The 22698-nt window shown below is 42.1% G+C and overlaps 1 protein-coding gene and 1 pseudogene across 1 annotated transcript; both read right to left on the bottom strand.

Annotated features, from left to right (window-relative positions):
* Positions 1-5305: 5305 nt before the first annotated feature.
* On the bottom strand, positions 5306-5414 carry LOC124109264 (small nucleolar RNA U13; annotated as a pseudogene).
* Positions 5415-9998: 4584 nt separating this feature from the next.
* LOC124109254 (cdc42-interacting protein 4-like) lies at positions 9999-18036 on the bottom strand. Its single transcript, XM_046467773.2, is given in 15 exon segments — positions 9999-10368; positions 10454-10597; positions 10676-10811; positions 11003-11112; positions 11115-11134; positions 13138-13247; positions 13481-13566; positions 14545-14770; positions 14871-15026; positions 15581-15627; positions 15630-15696; positions 15783-15887; positions 16117-16179; positions 16258-16405; positions 17852-18036. Coding segments are annotated over 15 exon segments (1752 nt in total). The 3' UTR covers positions 9999-10219.
* Between the last annotated feature and the right edge of the window lie 4662 nt (positions 18037-22698).

Here is a 22698-nt window from a genome sequence, read left to right on the forward strand (position 1 = left end):
AGGGGTAGTGATCTGAAGTCACTGAAGTGGTGCTCAAAGTAGACAGGTCCTAAAAGACATTTGGTTCCTCAAAGAAGGAAACCTCACAAAAATCCAGGTTTTCGTAGTTTTTCCCAGAGGACCTCCCCCTGCTCTGACTCCTTTTCTTGATGTTGGAGTGGTGGAAAGGCTCTTCTTTTTTCTATTTATCCCCATCTCCTGCTGGCTCACAATTGCCTCGGAGTCCATGTATAAGCTTTTCCTTCACTAGGATATTAGTTTCTGTCAACCCACCTCCAAAGTGTAATGAACATATAGCCCTATGTGATTCCCAATCTTAAATAGGATCTTCTGAGTGAGCCATTTCCTGACTTCCCAAACTTTATCCGGTTCTGTTAAGATAAAGAAAGCTTATTACAGAAATAAGGAAAACTATTGTAACACACGCTTCCCATACTACTGTTTACTTCCTCCTATTGTCTGGTGATAAAGGGATACACCAATTAATTTTAGGAGGGGAATATCTACCAAAATGTTCAAGAAAATGTTTAATTAAATTTAGTTACATTAAGATAAGGTGGTTTCATTATCCTATGATTTGAATTTTCCCACCTACTTTTGAGAAAATGGAATAGACTTTCTGCTATACAAAAGTATAGAATATATGGATTGCATTTGCCTTGAAATGTGGTTACTGCTTCCTATGAAGTTACCTTGCAAGAGCCTGACCATTTCTGTTTCTGCCTCTCTTGCTTGTGGGAGAAACCCTCCCTTCCAAGTAAGCACCCTGATCTGTTACCCAACTATCCTGCCGGTGAGGTGTGAGAAGCAACTCCCCACGTGACCCGCCGTAATACTCTGGAACTCTGCAGGATCTGGCCTCTTCTAGGAGTTCTTTTCAAAACATTGAAGTGTGATGCTTAACATTATGTGTCAACTTGGCTTGAATAAGTCCCGAAATTTTGGTGAAAGTCCCATACAGAGGTTGTTATGAAGATTTCTTTAGATGCGATTGATATTTAAACAGACTTTCAGTAAGACAAAATACCTGTCATAATTTGATCCAATCAACTGAAGGCTTTATGAGAAAAGACTGAGTTCTTCTAAAGAAGCATGATTCTGCTGCCAGACTTCCTTTAGACTGAAACTACATCATCATCTCTTCTCTAACCCACAGGAGTGCTCTGCAGATTTTAGAATTATCAATCTCAGCAAATGCCTAAAACTAAAGCTGTATCCCCCCCCCCCTCCTCCTCCTCCTTCTTCTTCTTCTCTCTCTCTCTCTCTCTCTCTCACACACACACACACACACACACACACACATATGCAAACAATCTATTGATTCTGTTTTTCTAATGAACCTTGCCTAATACAGAGAGAATAGAGGGAAGTAAGAAAACTAATTTACCAAGTGCAAGAATCACTCTTTCTACTAGTTATTTTAATTCCCCAAGAAACCCTAGAAAGTAAGTTTAATTATTATTGTAATTTAAGAGGAGAAAAACTGAGTCCCAGAGAAGATAAGAGGTACTTTACTGTGTAATGGGAAGCCATGCAAAGAACCTAGCATGACAGTCTTCATGCCTTGTGCTATTCTTAGATTACCTGTCCATGAGAGGCACTGGCTAGGGAAACTTGTATTATCCAGAGACAGCACTATGCTCCAAAAATAAGAGAGACTCTTTGGATTAGAGGAGGGCAAAAATAAACCTCAGAGTTATTGCTGGTAAGCTGTGATTGTTGCTGTGGTTTTATTAAGCAATATTTTTTTTCTGACGTTGTGCTGGTTTTCAGAGATTATGAGATAGCCCCCCATTTTAAAAACAAAACACAAAAAATTATTTCTTCATTCCATTAGTGAACTGAGAATGATTTTTATTTTCTTTCAAATTTTTTGCCCAATTTTCATGATGCAGCCCCAACATTTGTAAGTTTCACTGAGGCTAGACTAGGACAAACCTTTGTCCTCCAAATGGACATGTGTTTCTATTTCAAAGTCTGTGGCCCACGTGTACCTTGGGTAAGAACAATGAATGGAAGAGTTGCCAAAATTATAGTATCCTAGGGGAAAAGCAATGTAGAATAATTATACTCTCTAAATAGTAAAATAAGGAATAGCCTTCTTTGCTCAAAGCCAAAATTATTTCCATATATCTCTAGTATTTAAAAGTTCCCAAGAGAGCATCCCAAATTTATTCTTAGGACTATCAAATATGATGGCCTTAAGGCACCACACTAGAGATAGAAATGAGTTTGAGTGGATGTCATCTTATTAAATAGAGAGAAAGAGTTTTCTGATGTTAATATAAATGTACACTTTGATTGATTTTTTGGAGACCTGTCAAAATATTTTAGATGAAAACATGAGTTAGTTAAAATATGATAATAAAATTAAATCCTTTGTACATATTTATGTCACTATATTTTTATTTTGGAACTGGTTTTAAGACTGAACTTATATTTTATAGCAATGAGTTATCAATTTATTATTTCTGCTGCTTATTTTTTCTCTTTTGTATTGATCACCAGCAAAACACAAGCTTGCAAGAGGAAATGTCAATATTTCAGACTAAGCAGAATGGAGGCTACCCCTAACTTTTCTGACCTTAAATTCAGAAGAAATATATTTGATCGGAGATATAGAAATCAAACGCAAAAGAAAAAGAAAAAGAAAATTAGCACAACTGGGCTTAAAATCTGAAAGTAGTATTTAGAGCTAAGAAATAAATTTGAGTGATATGCATCTTAGAATAAAAGCAAAACCAAAATTCCAGTGAAGAAACCAAACCATATATGTAAGATGGAGAGAGTAAAACAATTCACTGGAAAAGCTAAAATTCTAATAGAAATGAGATTAGAAAGAAAAAGAAGATGCAAGATGGATGGAAATGAAAAGAGAATGTCTGTGAGATCTGAATGCTGTGAGAGTTTCGTTTGGCAGGGCAGAGACTCCTCCATTGCCTTCAGGTTGGATGAGTCCCCAGGCCTTTCTAACGAAAGAGCAGATTGTGATTTCCTCATTTCTCTCTAATGATGACGCTTTCCAAAAGTTCTTCCTTAGCTCTGTTATTTGGAACTTTTTCCCAGTCACCAAAACTCAAAATAAGTATTAATTGGAGAAACTGTTTTTTTTTTTTTTTTATGAAAACAAATGCTGCTCTTTGATGATTTTCTCTATTCACCTTAGTTTCAATGTTTTCACAACTTATTGCTATCTTTCCCCTTACTAAACATGACTATTTTGGTTTAATTAATTTTAGCATTTACATGAAAGAATAGTTTGTATAGGTTTATTTATTCAATGTTTTGACCTTAATAACACTCTCTGGGAATAAATTTATTTTCTATTATTTTGTTATTGTTGTTGTTTTTCTAAATGAAATTATGCTCTTTTTATGCATGGTATTATATTTGAAGAATGCTAATGCAATAATGAAGCCATAATAAAGCTAATTCATAGCCAAAAAATGTTGTTTAAGCACCCACCAATATTGTGACTCTCTTTTAAGCTATATTTTTATGCACTTCCTTTTGTTTGCTGTTATTTCTAGGGTCTTGAATTTCCAACTAGACTATAAAATCCTCCATGATAGGGAGAGTATTTTAATGCTTTTATGACCTCCATTGATATTGGTATAGTGCTCAGTAAAATGTGCATTTGAATGAGAGTGTGTTGAATTGATACAGTTCTTAAACATGCATTTAATTGAATCATGTGACATCTCTGAGTTGCCAAGTTTTTGAGTTAAATGGTACTTAAATGAAAGTAGCTAGCTTCCTTAAAAATGATGAGTTTTCTAAAATATGATCATTCCTAATTCAATTTGTTAAAAAAGATGCAGTATTTCAAGAGCCAACAATTTTAGAATATCACTTATTCAATTGCATTTTTGCTATTTGATTTTAGAAATCTTAAATAAATCTAATTTATTATAATCTTTTCTTTTTGGCAAAGAATATACATAAAGAGTAAGAATTACATACATTCATTTTTGGCAAGAATTCTTACTATAATGGCAAGGTTCAGTTGTTTCTCTTAAGATATTTGTATTTCTTAAAAGCTACACAACAAACAATAACAATATGTGAATTATGTGAAACTGAAGTTCATTTTGTAAGTTGTGTATAGATTTATCTTCTCATATACTAAAATATTTGCTGTCCTCAGCACATTTGTACTGGCTCTGGTGCAATGTAAACCTTTGGTATCTCTCAGTTTTCCTAAAAATTTTTTAAGTGTTTTTTTTTTTTTTCTAGCTCAGAAGTCTTTTTTTTCTTTGTGTGAAAGATCTTGACTTAGAATTAAAAAAAAAATGTGTAAAAATTATAAAAACTTTCAGATCCATGTTGTTTTAGAGATTTATTGGTTAAAAAATTAACTTTTTAATACTCAAAGCTACTCTTTTTTTAATATTTACTTTTTAGGTGTAGATTGACAGAACACAATGCCTTTATTTTTCTGTGGTGCTGAGGATCAAACCCAGGTCCCACCCGTGCTAGGTGAGCAAATCCCAGCCCTCAAAGCTACTTTTTATGTGAAGTTGACTGTGTGCTTCTCTCCTTCTCTCCTTCCCTCACTGAATCGTGATTTCTATGTTATCTATTTGTCAAAGCCATCAGACTTTCATCTATTTAATAAAAATAGTGTAAATGAAATGTTAGTTTTGGTATAATTAGTTGGTACCTTAATAATTTTAAAGAATTTTTTTTATCAATTTCTTTGGGTATTTATGCTTATAAAAAATTAACATTGACTTTCATACAAATACTATTAACATTGTGAAAATGATGAATCCATATAATGAAAAATTTTGTGTTCACTTTTATATGCAAAATACAATAATTAAACATTTTAGGGTAGTTTGTCAGGGCTAGTCTGTAAATTTTCACCCAGGAGATGAGGCCTGAACATATTTTGAAGCAACTGTGTTCAGGGAAGTGAAAATACAATATACTGGAATTATGTGTAGAGGGTAAAGAGATCAAGAAAGTTCAGATCTGTCATTATTTATAGTTAGATTTTATCCTTTAGTTGGTATAGAATTGTTAAAAAAATTAAAAGACAAAAAATTGAATATTGAACAAGACAGTACAGTGTGGAAATTGAAAATTGAACAGGACAGTACGTGATGCATATTGGAAGGTAATAAGAAAGATAATTCTTTTTGATCTTTTTAGACAATTTCTAGGGTGGCTCATGGGCCCCAGGAGGAGAGATCACAGTAAGGTGGAATTACATCATTTATTAAAAAGAAATAAGAACTCAAGAGAGAAAGAAGGAGTTTAAATTTACCTAATAAAATACCTTCCTTAGCCTTGTTTTTGACAACAGATAAATAATGTGCAGATGTAGTGACAAGGTGTAGAGCAAGGCACATCTCCCACACCAGCCCCATGAACACCCAATAATCATCACACTTATGAACCAAAAGGATCTTTATTCTATTTTTATAAGTTATAATAAAGATTGTTGTCATGATGAAATAAATGATTAAAATTTAATTCATTTTATATAGGTCATAAAATCCATGCCATCAATTATATCTTGGTTAGTATAACAGATTGAATCATATCATAACTTTATCATAATCATATCATAACTTCATGATATATAAAGAAATTTGATGTCAGGAAAATATCTAAAAGAATGGCCTGAATACTTCTTTTCTGGTATTTTTTTTCCATTTTTCTGAAAGTTTCCTTCTGTTATAATTCAGTTATCAATTTCGTTTATCAATGGACATGTATGCAGTTCTAACATACATTTCAAACTAAATGTACTTGAGAAGTTCACTTGAAGTATGCACTTTAGCGTAAAACGGGAAGTTGCATAAACTTATCTATGTCCTTCTCGATTCTGACCATCCTTATTGCTATTCTCCTTTCAGTACTCAGAATAAAACTCAATCTCTCGGCTTAATCTTTGTCAGTGCCAGATTTCGTATTTGTGCCATTTAGTATTTGTGCTCCATCAAGTTTCTTAACCTTTTTGAGGCCATAGATTCCTTCTGTGAATTTTGCTTAAAAGCATTTACATCAAGTGCCTGTGGGCACTCGGCGGCCTGACACCCAGCCGGCTCATCCTGCAGGACTGCCTGTGGAGCCTTCTCCGTTGGCGAGAAGCTGGTGCAGGCCTTGAACAAGACGCGGCAACGAGTCCCGCTGCCTAGGGCCCGGGAGCTGGCCGCCCTGGGAGCCGGGGGTGAGGCAGGACGGCCAGAGCCTGCCGTGCTGAGCTGCCTTACCTGCGGAGCTCGCCAACCCCGGCGCGGAGCTCATGGACCCGGCAGGGTCTTCCCCTTCCCGGTGAACCAGCGGGATCCCGCTCCTGTGTCCATCGCCCAGGCTGGTGCCCGAGCCTTGGGTGCTGTGGTTGCTGGAGCAGCCCCAGCTGGTGCCAAGGTGACCTCCCCTCTGCACTTGGGCGGCCTCCCTGCCAAAGGTGGTGACCACAGGACCCCCGGAGAGGATGTCTTGAGCGACTCAGGTAAAGCCTTTTCTGGTCTGTCTGCCTCCCTGGAGCCATGGAGCTGAGGGTCCTGGTCCCTTTGTTACCTTTGGTGTTTTGACTCTGGGGAGCAGGAGCTGTTGGTGGTCCTGATTACTGCAAGCGTCCTCCTGGTTAAAGACAGGCCTCCCTGAAGTGGATTCCACCTTCTTTGGGAACCTTAATCTGCGCTGTGTCTATCCTCACCCTGATCCCGCATCTTCATTTCAAGGGAAAAGTTGGTGGCCAACCCGTGTAGGAGTTCAAAGGCTGCTGCATGCTTTCCTGAGCAGAAACCTGTTAGTGCCAAAGTGGAAAGGGACTCAGGCCCTGGTTATAGGAAGTGAAAGACTCCCCCAAAAGACACAATATCTGTACAAGATCCTACTTAGGGCACAAGAAGTTAGAAGGAAACTGTATAGATGGTGGCCACTGATGTTCTTTCTCTCTGCCCCGCCCCCCCCCCCAAAAAAAAAGTGGGTCTTCTTGAAAACTAGATCCAGTTTTGCCTCCTAGCCATAATACCAGGCTTACTTTGAGATCTGAGTTGTGTTTTGTAACCCAGTGCTCTCGAAGATGAGGGTTGCCGCAGTCTGGCTGGGCACACAATCACGAGCCACCACACAGCTTGTAGATTCAAACAGCAACTCTTTACTCCCGAACTCACACCAGCCGTCCACAAACACGTTCTGGGGAAATCCACGTTCTCTGCCCAAATCCACCTCCACTGGGCTTCTATCTCCAAAATATACTGTCTGAATACCGTGAGAACTCAAGGGGAACTCAGGCAGCAGGATACGCCCTATTCCCAGGAGGAATAATCTTAAACCTGGAACCCCCTAAACCCAATTATCTTAAACCGGGAACACCCTAATCCACCTTGGTCCTTGAGCAAGGTCACCTACATTCAATGTCACTGCAAAATGTCAGCAACATGGGGTACACTGGCAAGGAAATTGTCATACCTACTTGGCTAATGGCTCCCAGCAGAGGGTGAGCACTTAGGACCCCTCCATAAATGCAAACATCCTGGTAGGATTCAGAGATTATTTCTTTGTGAGTATTTGCATCTTAAATGGATGGGAAGTGTTAAAAAAACAACAACAACAAGCTTTTACCTGGAGCTCTGAGAGTTCAGAACTTCACCCAAATACTAGAATAGCCCTTGTCATTGGAGCCTGAGGCTGGGTCTTCTTGGGACTTGAGAACCACTGTTTCCACATTGCACATGGATAAAAAGTATGAGTTTCCTTCAGGGCTAGGAACCTATCCTTCTAAGACTCCTGGAAGGGAACTTGGTGATAAGCCTGCAGTTTGAAAGGGTTCTATCCCTTTAATATCTGTGCTTTGATAGGTTTCAGTGAAGAAGCATTTCCTTCCAACAGCTGTATTCTTGGAAGAAAATCAAAACACAGGCTTAAGGGGACCCACAAGACTGGAAGAGCCTCCCATTTCAGTTTTAGAACAAATCCCACAAATTTGCAGTTTTCCATTCCCAATCAGATCAAGCCTAAGTTGTGTTTTGATTTTCATGCTTGCATTTTAAACAATAATTTTCTATCCTAGTGTGGTAGTAAATGAGGAGAGGAGGGAAAACCCACACAAGCTGCTACACGTTTTTTGTTGCTGTTATTGTTGGTGACTTAGGAGCTGCTCCCATTAAGGAGTGTGTAGCTGCTGTGAGTTATGGCTCTGTACTTAAGATTGGACCTTTGCTTGGTGAAAAACTGCCTACTGTATGAAACTCATATTTGTGAAACTAAAGTTATTTTTCTTCATCAGTTAATTAAAGTGTTCCTTGAGTTTAAGGAGTGAAAATCAAACTCAGCAATGAGTGTCGATAAAGGAGACTCCTGAAATGCAAAGATGGAAAGGTCCATGAGTCCATGGGGGCAGATTGCCTGGACATTATGCTAAAAGCTCCCATTACTGAATATCTGTTTTTATTAAAAGTGCTTTCCAGAATATCAAATCTGTTCCAGGCTTTTGAAACAAACCAGAGGAAAGGCAGTGAAAAAAAACAAAACAATAAGAAAAACAACCTGAAAAAAGTCATTGTTCTCATGAACTAATAGAGAACATCTGACTCTTTTATTTCCTTTTTCTAAAAAGTTAGTAGAGTATATTACAATGACTCCCAGTAATGTATTATGCACTTGCTAAAATTCACATAAAACTTTGCATAGCATTCTGAGCTAATAGTACTTAAAATATTTCTGATTATTTTCCATTTAGTGTTCATATGAATGTTGATATTGTGATTTCAATGTTGAATAAAATATGGTGGATCAAGAAGAGATAATAAATCAAAAAATCACATGTAAACTAAAAGTAATTACATATTTCCTAACTTCAATATAAATAAATTTAAAAAAAAATCAATGAAATCCCAGTGATGTGCTTACTTATTTCTGTATTTCAAAGCAAATGAAACAGTTTACATCTTGTTATCATGGAAACTTGTCAAAAAGGTAAGTTTTTCCTACAACTAAAATAAGAATGAGCAATATTTAAAGGAATACCTTCTTTTATTTTCAATATAAAATTAAACTGGAGAACCTGTTATTGATAAGTTGTCCAATGTTGGGGAAATTGAATAACGTGACATGATAATGCGTATGGATTAAGTGCCTTCTTATTGCTCATAGACTCTACAATCTGATATTCAAACATTATAACATATTGCCTTTGCTGTTCTACAACTCTCTGTAGGGTCACTCTTGTTTTCACCCGATAGAAGTAATTTTGACTAATGCTTCACTGGAAAGCAGAACAAGTGTATTTAGACATATATAGTTACCCTGACAATGAAGGTTTAGATTCAGTAACATTTAATAGAAGACAGTATTTGAAACACACAAAGATATGAGATAAGCTTGCAAATTGAATATTGAGATATGAGATAGATTTATTTTAGTATTTATTTTTTAGTTGTAGTTGGACACTATATCTTTATTTTATGTTTTTATTTTTATGTGGTGTTGAGGACAGAACTCAGGGCCTTGCATGTGTTAGGTGAGCTCTCTACCTCTGAGCCACAACCCCAAGCCTATAGGATAGATTTAAATTTTCTATAGTCATTCTTAATTTCTGAATCATTTCTGAGCTCTACTCATGTTCATAGAAAACATTACTATTTAATTTATTGTTTTTGCCATATTCTCAGATTTAAACTAACAATTCATAATTTCACCCTAAACATGAATGCAAGACCCTTTTCCCATTCAAAGCTTCCTAATGCTGATGTAATAAATTACCATAAATTCTGTGACTTAGATACATTTTATTCATATACAGTGCATGAATGTAGAAGTAGTTATGACTGGGCTAACCAAAGGTGTCAATATGGGTTCCTTTTTCCTCCATAGAAGGAGCAGAACAATATCAAACAAGTGTAGCAGAATTTAACTGGTCATTTTGAATGAGTTACACCAAAGTGCTCAGGGGCTTGTTCATATTCTGAATTTTTATATTTGAAAGCTTGCTACGGTTGCTTTATTGCAAATCAACAAGAATGATATGTAACAAAATGGCCCAAGCCAAGTGGCAGGAAGAAAAGACTTGAACATGAGTATGTACACTGATTTTGAAAGGCACAGCGGGTCTATTGGGATGACAGGTGGGATGGGGGTGGGCAGCAGGTTACACAGGTCACAGCCAAAGCTACGGGGCAGAAATGAAGTGCATAGGTCCTGGGCTCCCGATGCCCAGGAGCAACAGCTTATAGGCCCCCTCTTCCTGCTTCTGGCAGGTTCAGTTGAGTGACACTCGGAGGTAGGAGGTGGGCACATAGCCTTCACCTCCCTGTTTCTGCCGGACCCATGTCCAGCCATCGCCTTTGTCCTCTTCCATCAGACTGAGGTCCTCACCCTGGGTCATAGAGATGGTGCCCTCACTGGACCCTGTTGTGGGGTCGGCCCAGGTCTCGGCATTAGAAAAAATTGAACAAACTAGCCAGAGACACCAGAGCAACTGATGGGCCCCCACCCCTCCACCCCCATGTGTTCTCATCTTCAAAGTGGTAAATGGACACACACTGGCCTATGGGTGATGCAGGCTCCTCAAAATCCTCGTGGCACGGCGTGTAGATAGGGGTTTCCTGGCCCTCTTCTGAGGTGTGCTCTTCAGAGCAGTGTGGGGCAAGAAGGCAGATGGAGGCAGGTCCTCTGTGTCTCTCTGGCCATACCTGCTCTGGCCTCCTGGCTCACCTCTCCTTGTTGATCTGTGAAGCGTTTCTGCTACTGTCCCTGGGGACACTGGATGGGGGGTTGTGAGGACAGGTGTGCTGGCACCAGCTGTCCCCTAGGTTGCTTAGGACCCGGCTCTCAGCTTCTGCCAGCCAAGCCTTGGAGGATGAGATCACATCATCTCCAGGCCAGGGTTCAGAGGTGGCCCACCCTGCACCTGGATTCTTCCTGAGATCACCCAGGCACACCCAAGATGTTGATGAGAAACAACTGGATCCCTGTACCCCAGCCAGAAGTAACTTATCCAGGCTGGTGATGACTCTACCCCTCCCCAGGGCCTTCCCCTTACCTTGTGCTTCTGTACTTCCAATTTCAGCCATTTGATGTGGCTCAGTGTTTCTGTGATCTGGGGCTGCAAGCTGGCAGGGTCACCCATCTGGGGTGTCTTCTCATAACACACTTCATTTTCTTCAGAGATTCCCTGGGGCAAGACGGTGAAGAAAGGAGTAGTGGGTGAAGGCGCTCACAGCAAGGAGCAAGGCCACACAATGATCAGAACTCAAATGCGGGGGCCAGACATGGTGGTGCCAGCTACAGGGGAGGCTGAAGTATTAGGGTTGCTTGAGTCCAAGAGTTAGAGGCCAGCCTGGGCAATGTGGCCAAACCCACAAAAAAGAGCTCCAATGCTAGTAGGGCTCACTGCCTGGGTTGGCATCTTGGATTGGCATTTCCTGGTGGTGTGAGCTTAGGCTATAGAGCACTATCTGCACCTTAACCTTGAAAATGGGAATAAATGCATGTGTTTGCCATGTGGGCTGTTGTGAGGACTGGTACAGTACTTTTACACAGCAAGTCCTAACAAATATATATATATATATATATATATATATATATATATATATATATTATATATAGCTCTAGGGGGCTAAGAAGTAGCTCAATGTCAGAGCACTCCACTGGCAAGTGCAAGGCACTAGGTTTCATTGCCAGCACTGGAAATGGACAGGAAAGAAAGGAAACATAGTAAGAGAGTCAGAATCCTATCTGTGCTTATCATCTCTTAGAATAACCTAAGATATCCAGGAAGTCCATGTGAAGTGAGTAGAGTAGAGCCTGGAGCACAGTGGATGTCCGTGATTCTAGCTGCGGTTCCTGTCATTAGTCTCCCATTCCCATCTCCTCTATCCATCTGGGTAGTGGGAGCTGTAGAGCACTAGTGGGATATGGCAGACCTCAGCTCAGCTTCCTTTCAGTCATTACCTGACCCATGTCACAGATGAAGAAACTGAGACATGAAATGTTATATCAAGCTGCCCATTACCTCCAGGAGCTGGAATTCATGAGCAGGCTGCCTTGACTCTAGGCACATACCCTGTACCTGCTGCTCCACCATAGAAACCCAGAAACCACCCAGTGGAGGATGCAACTTCACCCCCGTCTGTCCAAGAGGTAACTCGCAGACAGCAAACTAGAACTTGACCACCTCCTGGCAAGTGGCGAACATCATTCCTATTATGTGCAGGACTGGGAAGAGGAATTTGCTACTTGGGAGAAAGTGAGTAAAGATTTTCTTTTTAATCTGGCAGATTTTTATTTTTAATATTTAAATGTTTGAATTATTAAATAGCCATATGCTTTTGTTTCCTTTTATCTCTCTAATGTGGTGGATTAGACTGCAAGGCTTCTTGATATTTTTTTTCCTTTTTTTTAGAGAGAGAGAGAGAGAGAGAGAGAGAGAGAGAGAGAGAGAGAGAGAATTTTAATATTTGTTTTTTAGTTTTTGGCGGACACAACATCTTTGTTTGTATGTGGTGCTGAGGATCGAACCCGGGCCGCATGCATGCCAGGCGAGTGCGCTACCGCTTGAGCCACATCCCCAGCCCCAAGGCTTCTTGATATTGAACCATGTTTGCATTGTTGGGATAATGCCCAATTGATTATGTATTTGTTTCTTTAAAAAAATAACCTTTTTCCTATTCTAGTGAAGGAGACATAACACAAAATTTCCTCTTGTGATTACTATGTAGCATGCAGTTCTGTGGCATTAGATACCTGCACCCAAGTAACACCACCATGCCATGTATTGTTTTGTAGTACATCAATAAATTTTCTTGCCAGGATTTTGTATCTAAAACCAGAAGTGAGGTAAAATGAGCTTGTAACTTCATTGACTTGAATTCTTGCTCACTGATTTGGGACCCAGGTTTCCCAGCCTTCTAAATAAGCTGGCAGCTTTCACTCTGTTTGCTAGGAATCCTTGCAGGGCAGTGAAGGCAACAGGTTCCTCCAGGCGCATGAAGAATCACCCATAAAACCTCCCTGCTGGTGTCTCTGTGACATTCTTGGGTGCCTTTGAGTGTAAGTATTTTATGGTTACTTTTTGCCTGTGCTAGGCAAGCACTCTACTGCTGTGCATACCGCTATTGTAAATATGACCCAGTGGCACTCCTCAGTCCCCTGCCTGGCCCCTCTGCCAGGCCCTACCTCTGATCCTCCTCCTTGTGCAGCTCCTGGTTGTGTTCTTCTAACTGACGCTGCAGCCACTTTCTCTGCTGCTCCAGGGGCAAGTGGCTAAAATCCTCTGAAGCCACAGTCTGCAAGGGAAAGAGAGGGTTGAGTCTGGGATTCTGAAGCTGAAGCTTCCAGGCGCTGCACACTCCTGAGGATTCAAGTGCACCTTCCTCCCCTTCCAAATCACTTGGAAGAAGGTCATGGACAGAGTGAAGAAGAAGTGGGGCCCAGCTGGCTGCAGGAAGCAAGCCTAGGGTCCACCACCACCTTGCTGATGAGAGGGCCAGTGCCCCCTCCTCCCACAGTCCTCACTTACCCCATGGCCTCCTGGAAGGATCTGGAAGGATGATAGCCACAGATTGCCTGACTTACTGATCTCACTCAATAAGACCATAGACATAGCTGGGAAGGGAACCCACGAGGCAAGGTCAAGGACATGACACCCTCTAGGGGGAAGAGGATTAGGGGGTGTGACTACCAGCTGGGTCCAGGAGGGGGCAGGCAAGGAGGAGGTGAGGGCAGAAAATCAAGATGGACAGAAGGATGAACATAAGTATGGATGCAGAGAAGCAAAAGCAAAAAAGAAATAAAAAAGTAGTAAGAAAATCCCAACTCAAGATGCATAACCACACAGAAAATACATGGAAGGGCAACACAAAACCTGAGAGGTAACAGGGAGGTCATTAGACTCACAGAAAGAGGTCACACCTCTCCCTATCCCATCTCCTACATCCCTTGACTATTAGGTCTAGGGGCTGGAACAGGGATGCTATAGTCCACTGGGCTTTCTGGACTCAGTTTAGAAGGAGGTACAGGAGGCATTTGCATGAAGAAAGGCTTCAGACAAAGGCCAAAGTGGCATGCCACTCATAGAGAGCTGTGGAAGGCAGGAAAGATCAGGGGTTACAGCTTAGGAGGAGAGGGCTGAACACCAGGATTGCTGGGGTCAGTGGGAGGTGATATAAGGCATACTAGGGAGTCAGGGGCTGTCCAAGATATAAACCGGTGGTGTTAGGGTTTATTTCTGTTGCTGAAAACACATAAACAAAAAAAAAATACCAAAACTATAGGGCATAAGGATCCATCAGCTGGATAGAGATCTGGGGTTAGGAGCACTCCTAAAAGACAGGAACACAAGCTGTCAGTCCAGCACGAACTCCACCAGCAGATCTTCTCCCAGCATCCCAAGCATCAGCAGACAGATGCCACAGGACAACACCCTGCCCTCCTCAGCCTCAGGGGACTCCCAGGCCAATGTGCTGCTGACTTGCCTTCCTTCTGTCCAGCCCAGGCATGTAGCCAAGAGGAAAATTCTTACCCAGGACTCAGCATTCCTGTGGCTGGGCTCAACTCCTTAGGGCCTCAGCTGTCCCCACTTACTGTCTTCCCACACAAGATTCAGGGCCCCTACCTTGCTCTTGTTGCCAAAAGGCCAGCGCTTGGCACGACTATGGCCAGGGCCCTGGAACTTAGGCTCTCCATCTGAGAGGGTGTCCAGGCCATTTTCTGAGTGTGCACAGATCACAGGCTGGCTGAAGTCTTCGAATTCCATGTCACCAGGGCGGGCATAACCTGACTTGTGCAGCTCTATGAGAACCTGGGTGTCCTGGGGGAAAGAACTGTGGGTGGCCAGTCAGGGGCAAGGCCCAGTGCCTAGTTTGGGAGATCCCCACAGTGCCCACTCATTGGCCTACTCAGGCACCCACATTCTTGGCATCCACAGCATTGGCAACCACCTTCATGGCCTCAAAGCACTTGGTAATGATGAGTAACAACTGCAGTTCCGTCTCTGACAGCAGCCAGTACCCTGACTTACTGATCTCACTGAAGGTGGCTCTACGCTCATCCTTGTCCTGCAGTTTCTGTGGGGACAGGGAAAAGGCATGAAACACATGGGTGGAGGCAGATCAGGTATGAAGCACTCTGCAAATATGTTGGTGCCCTGACTGTCAGCTGCCCAGTGTGGTGGGAAGACAGTCGAATATGGAGTACCCATACTCCTGTGGGTGGAGCTGCAACACAGGGCTGGGGTTGAAAAGGTGACCCTCGCCTAGGGTCTCAGGAAGATCTTCTCAAAAGAGGGTACAATGAAACAGGGCTTTGAAGACAAAAAACAAAACAAAACAAAAAACAGAAGCAGCACAGATGATCCCAGCACCCACACTGGAATAGAGACTGGAAAAGGAGGCTGAAAGAGAAGGCAGTTGAGACCTAGATGTTGTTAGAGCTGGGGCCTTAGTAAAATGAGTACAAATTTCAAAGGGAAAGAAAGGCATCCCTGGAAGAAAGCTTGAGTCAATGCACAACTCACTGTTACTTCAGGTTTCCAATTCTATTCCAATTTAGGAATGGGGACATGGCAGCTGGCGTCTTGACATATGTGTGAGAGTTGGGCCTGGGAGCTTAGAGCACTCACATCAAATATCTTGGGCATCTGTGAAACACAGAAGTGGGCCTGGTCTGTAGCTGGGCCGCATATTCATTCTTGCTTCCTTCTGCCACATAACTCCAAAGGTGGGCTTGCTGCTTGGCCTGAGGAATGCAAGGCAGAGGTAACTGCCAGATTCTGGCTATGTCCCACTCTGACCCCTCAAGCCTGTCACAGATCCCACATGCACCTTCTCCACATCGGCCTTGGTGGCATTGATATCCTGGTCTAGCCACTCAGCGGTCTGGGCTGCTTTCTCTGCCTCCCGGCAATCTTGCTCAAATTTATGTTTACTCTGTGGAAGAGACAGAAGCAGAGGGAAAGGGCCTCTCTCCCCATTAGGGGAGGTGGGAAACCAAGGACTTTAGGGACTGGTGGGAAGTCATCCAGCAGATAGGGGTCCGTAGGTATGCTGGAAGCACTTGGGAGAGGGGCGTGCTGGCCAGAAAGAGGGGGCAACTTTATGGATGGGCCACCCTCACCCTGCTCATAGGCCAGAGCCACCCACAACCTGTGGAACTCACATTTTCAAGCTGTTTGAAGCCACTTTCCAGCTGCTGATGAGCCCGCCATCCTTCCTGGAAGTGCTATGGAAAGGAGGGTGAGAAGGCTCATAAGGGTTCTGGCAGGTGCCTTCGGCAAGTCCCAGGGAATGGGCACCGCGCCATCTTCCTCTCCTGCTTCAACTCCTGTGAGTACTTGAGCAGCTCAGGACACACAAGCATGCTGAGGTTCTCAGCCACCAGTTCTTGCTGGCCTGCAACGTCATTCACCTCCTGGAGAATCTGTACAAAGGACTGCTTCTGGCTAAACCTGGGACTGGGGTCAGGAGGCTGGGATTAAGATTCTCCAGGAGCAGAATGCCCTAGGACCTGTTTACAGATGAGAAGGGATACACTCCAAACATTTATCCCCCAAACAGTTATAAGTTATGATCCATATCCCTTATCTCCAACCCTTGATTCAGATGTGATTTAGAACTCAGATTTGGGGACTTTGGTAAAGGGGTATAATTCTTATACAACTTTTATGTGCCCCTAGTGGGGCTGGTGGCCACATTCTGTAATCAAACATCATAATCATATCTACAGGGAGAAGCAGTAGTACAGTCCATGGATTATCATTTATAGGATCCTTACACCTCTTCCCCACATAAACGGACCCCAAATTCCAAAGCTGCTCAAGTCCATTCAACAAAATGATGCAATATTTGCAAAGAACCTATGCCCATCTTCCCACAGACCTTACAGCATCATTAGGTGATTTATATTACCTAATTCAATGTTGATGTCTTGGGCATAGTCATTGCACTGTATCATTTAGGAATTGATGACGCAGGAAAACAGGGTCTTGGTCTCCCGAAAGGCTGTAGGGGTGTTAAATGCAGCAAGGCACCTCCCTCATACAAATGTCCCCTAATCCTCCAGCTTCTGGAAAGTACGGCCAGTCTGGCAAGAGTCAAGGCCAGAAGGGCAGGGTTTGCAGCAGCTACTGGAGGGGGAAACCTCCTCATAGCCGGGGGTCAGGCACCAAGTTCCCTGATTCGGAGTCCTCCAAAGAGAGACTTAGCTTCCCCATTAACCCCACTACACCTCCAAAATAAATCCCACAGTGGGAGAGGAGGTGGAGATCTAGCTACCCTGCTGCACCCAGGAACCTAGGAATTCCACCGCCCCCAGAAAGGGGAGGGTTCCAAGGTACAGCTGAGGCTTCCTTGGTGGGGTAAGAGGCGCCAAGGAGCGGCCCGCCCTGGAGTGGTGTATTGGAGAAGGGCCAGGAGGGGACTGGGGCCAGGCCTCTCAGCCCTCTCCTGTTGCAGAAGCCTCCCTAGCTCCTACCTGTGGATTACAGACTGAAAAGCGCTCAGGATTTGAGGGTCCCACGTGGGGCGGAGGATGACTAGAGGGTCCCCTCCCTCTCCTGATGGGACATGCTCACGGCGGGCAGGGACCCAGGGGCCATAAGATGAGCTCCTGGCCTGACCAGGGCACGCAAAGTAGGTGACCTCGGCGGGTGCCCCAGCCTGGTCCTAGAACTCAACCCACCCGTGCCTCAGTTTCCCTTAGCCTGCAAGCTCTCCCTTAGCCTCGGGGTGCCCTGAGACTCGCTGTGAAACTCTGAGAGGGCAGAGGGCAAGAGGGTGGGGACCCAGGGGTCAGTGGAAGGCCAAGTGCCGAGTCCCCATTAAGGTACAGTGGGCACAAAGGGGAAAGTGTGCACTCCAGCAAGGCGGAACTTCGGCCGGTCTACCGCACTCACCCACAGCTCAGCTCGGTGCCCCAATCCATCTGCTTGTGCTGTGGGAGACGCTGCCGCCGCCACCACCGCCACCTCTGGTCGCTGCCCGGGGGAGCCTGAGCCCTGGGAGGTGCACCCGTCCCCCCATTTACCCTTGCTACGTCCACTTTCCTCCAGTCATGCCCCCTGCAATGCTGGGACCGCATCCTGGAGCCCTGAGGTCTGGGGACCCCAGGGAGGTGGGTTCAACAGATGCTCCGCCCACTTCAATAACCGTTGCCACCCTCCCACCCCGGACCGATCCCTTAAAGGACCCCCACCCATTTCCCAATCTCTGTGGCTGCTCTCATCCTGCCAGGTCACCCGTGCTGCAGATGCCTCTTCTTTCCCCCCTTTCCCCCAATCGTTCCTTAAAGGGCCCAGGCACCAGAGAACCCCACTCCGTTGCAGGGAGAACCCAAGGTCACCTGGCTCTTGTCGGCTGACCCTGCTCCAGGCTTCTAATTCCCTGGGACCAAGTGATCCTGCCTCCAGAGACAAGGGTGTGCCACTGCACCTGGCTTTTCCTTCTTCAACCATGAAAAATCTGAATTCAAAATCTGAGGCACTAGAGAGCCTAATAAAGGGAAGGATGGAAGGCATCAAATGTAGCTCATCTTTCTTGGTGTTGGTGCTTCCTTTGTTTGTCTCTTTGTTATCTGTCCCTGGGATTCCAGGACATCTCGCCAGCTAAGCCCTAAGCATATGCACTATCATGTCCGAGCTGTTCCTCCAACTGAAGCCAGAATTAAAAAAAAATAGGTAGTCAGTGTAGATAAATCGGACCAGGTTGAGAAAAACAGACCAAACCTGTTTGAAGACTCGCTTTGGGAGATTGAAATGTTAATTGCCCCAAAGCCTGGCCAATACTGCTCTTCCTCAAGAACTGTTAATAAAGCAACCCCTGAGCAGACAGGGACTGCTGATTAATTCACCCTGGGCTCCCCCCCCCATGCCAGCCAAGATCACCCCTCTCCCATCCCTCCAACCCACCTATTTACCAGTTTTTGGGTTTCCCACAGGCATCTCTCAGTCAGCTATATGGAATAAAGGGAAGTCAACAAGATATAGGGGAAGAATGTAAAATAATAAAGAAAACTTTAGATGTATAAAAGAAATAGGATTTCCTCATCCCAAAGATTCTGCCTTTTGGGTCCCTAATTCCTCTGGGGGGAAAGAAATCTGCCCTACTATGCTATAAATAAAGCTTCTTACTTTCTACTCTACACTAGCCTCAGTGTTTTTCTCTGGTGTTGGGACTTCAACATTTGAGGAAGCAGGACTTGTCAAGGTAATGGGTAACCAGTGGCATCACACTTCCTGCCATCATGGTTTTTCTTCTATGGAGGTTCAGTTCTGGCTGAGGAAGAAGGAATGGGCACTCACAACAATAAGACCAACCACATAGTGGGTAGGTTGTGCATTCTGAACTCTAGGAAGGGGAGATGGGTGGAAGTTGAGTTCAATTATGTGAAGTTCATCCCACCATGACTAATTAGTGAAACAAGACAACCCTAGCCCTTGATGCATGGGTCATCATCCTTAGTTTTCAATATTTTGAGGGTTGCCACATAGAGACCAAGTGAGTAAAGCATTCTTCAGGACAATATTTAGTATATTCCTACTCTTTAAACTATGCCTCTCTTTCTTTGGTGTTTCTTATTTTAAATTTTGCTGTGATAGAATTATAGCAGTTTTCTGAACATGGGGAATCATTCTACAAAATTATGGGAATTGAGAGTCTGTGTAGATTTGTGCATTTATAGGTGGTTGCTCTAATATGATTATGGCCCAGTGGACCCTTCAATTAGAATTTGGTATCAGGAGTCTTAACAGCATAAAAAATTTACCCTTCTTAGCCTGGAATGTAGCAAACACTGGATAATATCTTAAATGGAAGGGATATTTAAAGATCATATTGGTGCAATTTGGCAATATGATCAGTTACACCAATCAAAAAGTCAATTAATATTTCCTGATTGATGCGTTCTTATATAATACTGTGTATATATATATATATATATATATATGTGTGTGTGTGTGTGTGTGTGTGTGTGCGCGCGTGTGTGTGTATACAACTACTATAGTAGTTGTAGATGGAGAGAATGCCTTTATTTTATTTATTTATTTTTATGTGGTGCTGAGGATCAAACCGAATGCCTCACACATGCTAGGCAAAGGCTCTGCCACTGAGATAAGGACACATTCTGTTATATGACATTTTTATCAAACCATCTGCAATTGATTATTTCTATCAACAATCCCTGTTCTGATCAGTGTTAGGGGTCAAGTTGGCTAGGGTGTAGCCTCTATGTTTTGATGTGAGGTTAGTTTACTAATATGATTAAAGTTTATCATCTGCTGACTTACAGGGTGATTATCTCAAGTAATCTGAGTATGCCTGATTTAATTTATTTAGAGGTCTGGGTACCAAAACTGAGGTTCCCATGGAGATCAAGCAAATCCACCTGAGATTAGTAACTTGTACTGATGCCTGAGTGTTGATCCTCCCCTTCTCATTGTCCTAGCTCATAAATTTTGTCCCCACAGTCACATAGATCGTTTCCTCACAATAAATCTTTAATTTTTTTTTATTATTGACAGATATTTATTTTATTTATTTATATGTGGTACTAATGCTCTATTTGTGATCAAACTCTGGTTCATCGTGTAAAATTAATATATTTTAGATCAACTGGCAGACCTCATTATCTGAAATTATATTTTGTATTTGTCTAAAAAAAGTTACAATTTCAAAAACAATATTTATTGAGTTTAACAAAATTTAGTTGAGTTAAATCCACTGTATTTTTGGCGTACTGCTCTTTTGGTCTACTAAAAATTTTTATTCACTATGTGATATTCTCTGATCAATGTTAAGGTAAATAAGATAAAGATCCTACTCTGAAGAACTTTCTATGAAAATATATTCATTAATTATTGTAATATAAATTGGAAAGTACATGAAACAATAGGCAGCTAAATTACTTCCTGATCTCTGATGAAGTTATTATTTCCCATTAGGGTGATGTAATATTCCCTCATATTAAATAATATAATTACTTCTCTATCCAGACCCAACCTTGGACTTCAGTGTTGAAGCAAGCCATGGAGGTACTTATAATATATTCAGCTATGTAGGGACACTTAACACAGACCTCATGTTCACTTCTTATTAACCAAGTTTATTCCATAATGATTGTGTGTCATGATATTTTTATCAAACCATCTGCAATTGATTATTTCCATCAACAATCCCTGATCATTTCAGTTGATATGAACCATATTTGAAACAGTCTTAAAGTTGAAAGGAGCACTAGCAAAGTCCATGAATCTTGTAAAAGACTTACTTGTATCACATATGATTTTTTAATATTACCAGCATATAACTTAGAAATGAGAGAGAGTGGAGGAGAATTAGTTCAAAAATCACTAATAACTTTTATTTTATTCATCTTCAGGGAAGAGAAATTGGATTTAATCTTATCTGCTCTTGGAATATCAGTTTTCCTGCATAAGATTCATTATTATAATAAATGGGTTATTAGACTATGGGAAAATTATTAAGATATCCCCTACCAGATATTGTACTACTAATTTAGCATGACAATTTGGGGTATTTATTTCCCCCTTTTAAAAAATTAAAAAGAAAAAAATTCTTTTAATATGGAAAGCATAATTATAATAATATTTTTTAAAATATTTAAAATTTAAAAACCCATGGTGAGAAATATTGACAAAGTGGTAAAAATAAAAACAACTTGAAAACATACGTAATATTCATTGAAATTTATTTTATGTCAGAATAATTATATTTAAATTGACATGGTAATATATATTCACCAGAGAAACTTTCCAAATACCAATTTCTCTTTATTTCCAAATGTTTATAGATGTATAAGTTTCAGTAGTCTCTCTATAGCATAAGTTTCAGACTGATTGCTAATTTGGTTTTAGTGAAGAAAATGTATTTAGAATCAAGAAAATTGAGTTATCCTTATAAAGATAGGATTTGCCTGTAACTTTCTATATGACCTTAAGCAAGATCTGACTTCCAATTTTGTCCATTTATTTGTATTTGTGAACATGGATTTTTTTTATCATTTAGTTCATTATCTTTTTAATTGTGTGCATATTGAATTATAGAACACTGAAGTAAAAATCCACTGAGAACTGTAGTATTTAAAATATTATTTTGTTATGATATAATTAAATGTGTGTGCATGTGTGTGCACGCATGTGCATGTATAAGCTGTGGTGAGCCGCTTCTGCCGTTTCTGCAGATTATGGTCGCCATTACAAGATGACGCTGGCTCCGCTGTGGTCTGTGACAAACAACTCCTTATCTGGGAGAGTTGGCACATGATTTTTCACCACCCTGTGAGAAAGCTCCACGCGGCAGCTTTGCATTGGGGCTTGGGATGCTTTATTAAGGCTGGGAGGGGCATCCGAGAGGGAGAAGAAGAAATATCAAGGGCCTGAATAAACTGCTGAAAGAAGATTCCTGAGTTGCGTCTTCCTTGCGGGCAAGGGGTCGCGACAAGTGGTGCCGAGACCCGGGAACCAGAACTTTCAGCAGTCAGGGGTGGTGCACCGGTTAGTCCCAGGTAAGTGGGATCCGCGATCAAAGCGGGGTTAGTCCCTAGTAAGTGGGATCCGCGACCAAAGCGGGACAGCTCCTCTGTAATGAAAGAGAGAGCCTTATATTTTATTGCAGCTGCACTGTGTACTTTCGCTCCTACTTTCGCTTTCTTTTTTTTGTGCTTTCTTTGTTGTTGTGTCATGGGTGCCGCATCTTCAAGTCCGCTTCTCCTGGCCCTAGATGGCCT

The sequence above is a fragment of the Marmota monax genome, unplaced genomic scaffold (genome assembly GCF_021218885.2).
Source record: "Marmota monax isolate L192 unplaced genomic scaffold, Marmota_monax_Labrador192_F-V1.1 WCK01_AAM20220418_F8-fsc00299, whole genome shotgun sequence".
Classification (NCBI taxonomy): Eukaryota; Metazoa; Chordata; class Mammalia; order Rodentia; family Sciuridae; genus Marmota; species Marmota monax.